Source organism: Ammospiza nelsoni, chromosome 29 (genome assembly GCF_027579445.1).
Source record: "Ammospiza nelsoni isolate bAmmNel1 chromosome 29, bAmmNel1.pri, whole genome shotgun sequence".
NCBI lineage: Eukaryota > Metazoa > Chordata > Aves > Passeriformes > Passerellidae > Ammospiza > Ammospiza nelsoni.
The window spans coordinates 2,909,479-2,912,274 of record NC_080661.1 but is presented as its reverse complement, the minus strand read 5'-3'; the positions used below and the strand labels follow the sequence as shown (position 1 = coordinate 2,912,274).

General features: G+C 55.0%; 1 protein-coding gene across 1 annotated transcript; it reads right to left on the bottom strand.

The window, feature by feature from the left end:
* Nucleotides 1-1,400: 1,400 nt before the first annotated feature.
* LOC132085157 (olfactory receptor 14J1-like) lies at nucleotides 1,401-2,318 on the bottom strand. Its single transcript, XM_059490532.1, has one exon. It carries the CDS (start codon nucleotides 2,316-2,318, stop codon nucleotides 1,401-1,403), a length of 918 nt encoding a protein of 305 aa, XP_059346515.1.
* Nucleotides 2,319-2,796: the final 478 nt, after the last annotated feature.

Sequence of the window (2,796 nt, the reverse complement as noted above, 5' to 3'; positions counted from 1 at the left end):
CAGATATGAAAGTCAAGACCCTTAATGGCTGACAATCAATAACACTTTGTCCCCACCCTCTCCCCACCATTTCACTCATCCAACCTGTGGCACTCCTATGGATCAGGAAGGATGTGCCCAGCAGGAGCAGGGCAGTGATTCTTCCCCTGTGTTGGCACTTGTTGGGAAGCACCTAAAGTGCTGTGTCCAGTTCTAGGAGCCCTGGAGTGAGCAACAGGAAGAAATTTGTACCAGGAAAGAGTAAAGAAAGCAAAGGTGAAGCCAAGGAAATGCTCAGGGCAGTTTCGGGGGGTTGCCAGGCAGCCCTGGCTCTGAGCAACAGCCTCTGCAGTGGCACAGGAAACTCCCAGCTGATGGGAACAAACATTCTGGCTGACGGCAGAGGCCAAGACAAACCTGGGTGGTTTCCCTGCCATCCCCCAGCCCTTGCTGGCCCCAGGGCTGATGGCATTTGTGCTCCCTCAGGTTCATGTCCCCACACCAACAGCATGGGGGTGCTCCCCCTGCTCTGTGCAATGCAAACAGGGGCTGCTGAGCCAGTGCTGCCGTGTCTGTGCCTGCAAGGATGGGGCACCTGTGTGAGCTGGGGGAGAGGCCAGGGCTGCAGAGGGGGGATGTTGTTGGCAGCTCCATGAGGACACTCTGGGACGCTGCCCTGGGCTGTCCAGCGCACTGGGGATGGATCAGCCCCTGCTCTGCTGCTCCTTCCCATCTCCCCCAGGCCCCAGCCATGTTGTTTCTCCCCAGCCTGCCCACAGCCAGCCTGGGGCTTCTCACGGGGCTTTTCTGTGCTGAGCATTGGCCTGGCCGTGTTCTTGAGAGAGTCTGGGCAAGGAGCCTGGAGCCCCCAGGCTCTGGCCTGAGGCATCAGCACTGCCACAGCAGTGCCCATGGCCTGTCCCTGCTGCAGCCCCGGCACTGCCACCCCCAGGACTGTGCCCGGCCCCGAGAGCACTCAGGCCCTACAGCAACACCAGGGCCACCAGGGCAGCGGGGCAGGGCCACGGCAGCAGCACTGGCAACACCAAGTGCTGCTGCTGCTGCTGGGCACAGCTGCTGGGCCAGCACTGATCTGCCCCCAGCTCTGCACACAGACATTGCTGCTGCAGTTGTAGAGAAGGCAACAAAAGGGCATCTCTGCAGAAAACTTTGCTGGGACGTCCTTTACTTCCTTTAAATACACCAAGAGTGCAGTCCCCCATTGACACAGTCTGTGGCCACAGGGAAGGTGGAGAGAAACACAATGAATAATGGTACAAACAATGACATTTATTTGTGGAAAATATTAAAAACTAAAGCAAGGAAAAAAATACTCCACAAGCAAACCAACAGAAAGTATCAAATATGACTTTGTTAGAAGTGATTTGCTGAAATTGGCAAGCAGTTTATTGTTTCTGAAATCATCCAGTCATCAGTCTCCACACTGCAGCCTTGAGCTCCTGGTTCCTCAGGCTGTAGATGAGGGGGTTCAGGGCTGGAGGCACCACTGAGTACAGAACTGACAGGGCCACATCCAGGGATCTGGAGGAGATGGAGGGGGGCTTCAGGTAGGCAAATGCTGCAGTGCTGATGAACAGGGAGACCACAGCCAGGTGAGGGAGGCAGGTGGAAAAGGCTTTGTGCCGTCCCTGCTCAGAGGGGATCCTCAGCACAGCCCTGAAGATCTGCACATAGGAGAAAATAATGAACACAAAACAACCAAATGATAAACTGCTAGTAACCACAAGAAGTCCAAGTTCCCTGAGATAGGATTTGGAACAGGAGAGTTCCAGGATCTGTGGGATTTCACAGAAGAACTGGCCCAGGGCATTTCCCTGGCACAGGGGCAGGGAAAATGTATTGGCTGTGTGCACCAGAGCATTGAGAAAGCCACTGGTCCAGGCAGCTGCTGCCATACGGGCACAAGCTCTGCTGCCCAGGAGGGTCCCATAGTGCAGGGGTTTGCAGATGGACACGTAGCGGTCATAGCACATGATGGTCAGGAGGGAATACTCTGTTGCAAGAAAGAAGATTAATAAAAATAGCTGTGCAGCACATCCAGTGTAGGAAATGTTCCTGGTGTCCCAGAGGGAATTGTGCATGGCTTTGGGGACAGTGGTGCAGATGGAGCCCAGGTCAGTGAGGGCCAGGTTGAGCAGGAAGAAGAACATGGGCGTGTGCAGGTGGTGGCTGCAGGCTACGGCGCTGATGATGAGGCCGTTGCCCAGGAGGGCAGCCAGGGAGATGCCCAGCAAGAGGCAGAAGTGCAGGAGCTGCAGCTGCCGTGTGTCTGCCAGTGCCAGCAGGAGGAAGCATCTGATGGAGCTGCTGTTGGACATTTGTGCTGTCTTTACATGGTGATCTGTAAAAAAATAAATGATGGGATATCTGGGCTTGGAGAGGACTTTAAATATCCCAGCACAGCTTGGGGACACTTTCCCCCCACTACCTGCTAAGGGCTCTCCCTGCCAGCAGCTGCTTCCCTGTGCCCAGGGCTGGGCCCTGCCGGTGCTGCCAGAGCCCCGCCCAGCCCTGGGGGCTCAGTTCTGCCCTGCAGACCCCTCCCAGCTCAGGCACTGCCCAGGGGCAGCTCTCGCTCTGCAGGCTCTGATGGCAACATCAGAGTAACCCCAAGGAGACTGGAAAAATGACACGGATGCAGCCTCTAAGGGGTCCTGTGGTGATTGCTGTTGCTGCCTGCTTTATTCAGATCTGAGAGAATTTTTTAAATTTTTCTCAACCTGAACTGAGAGATTAATATCTATGTGCAATTTCCAACCCAGAGTAGTGGATTAATAAAGCAGGATATCCCCTTTC

Excerpts from the sequence above, each read along its gene's own strand:
- LOC132085157 (XM_059490532.1), bottom strand. The coding sequence starts at position 2,318 with ATGTCCAACAGCAGCTCCATCAGATGCTTCCTCCTGCTGGCACTGGCA.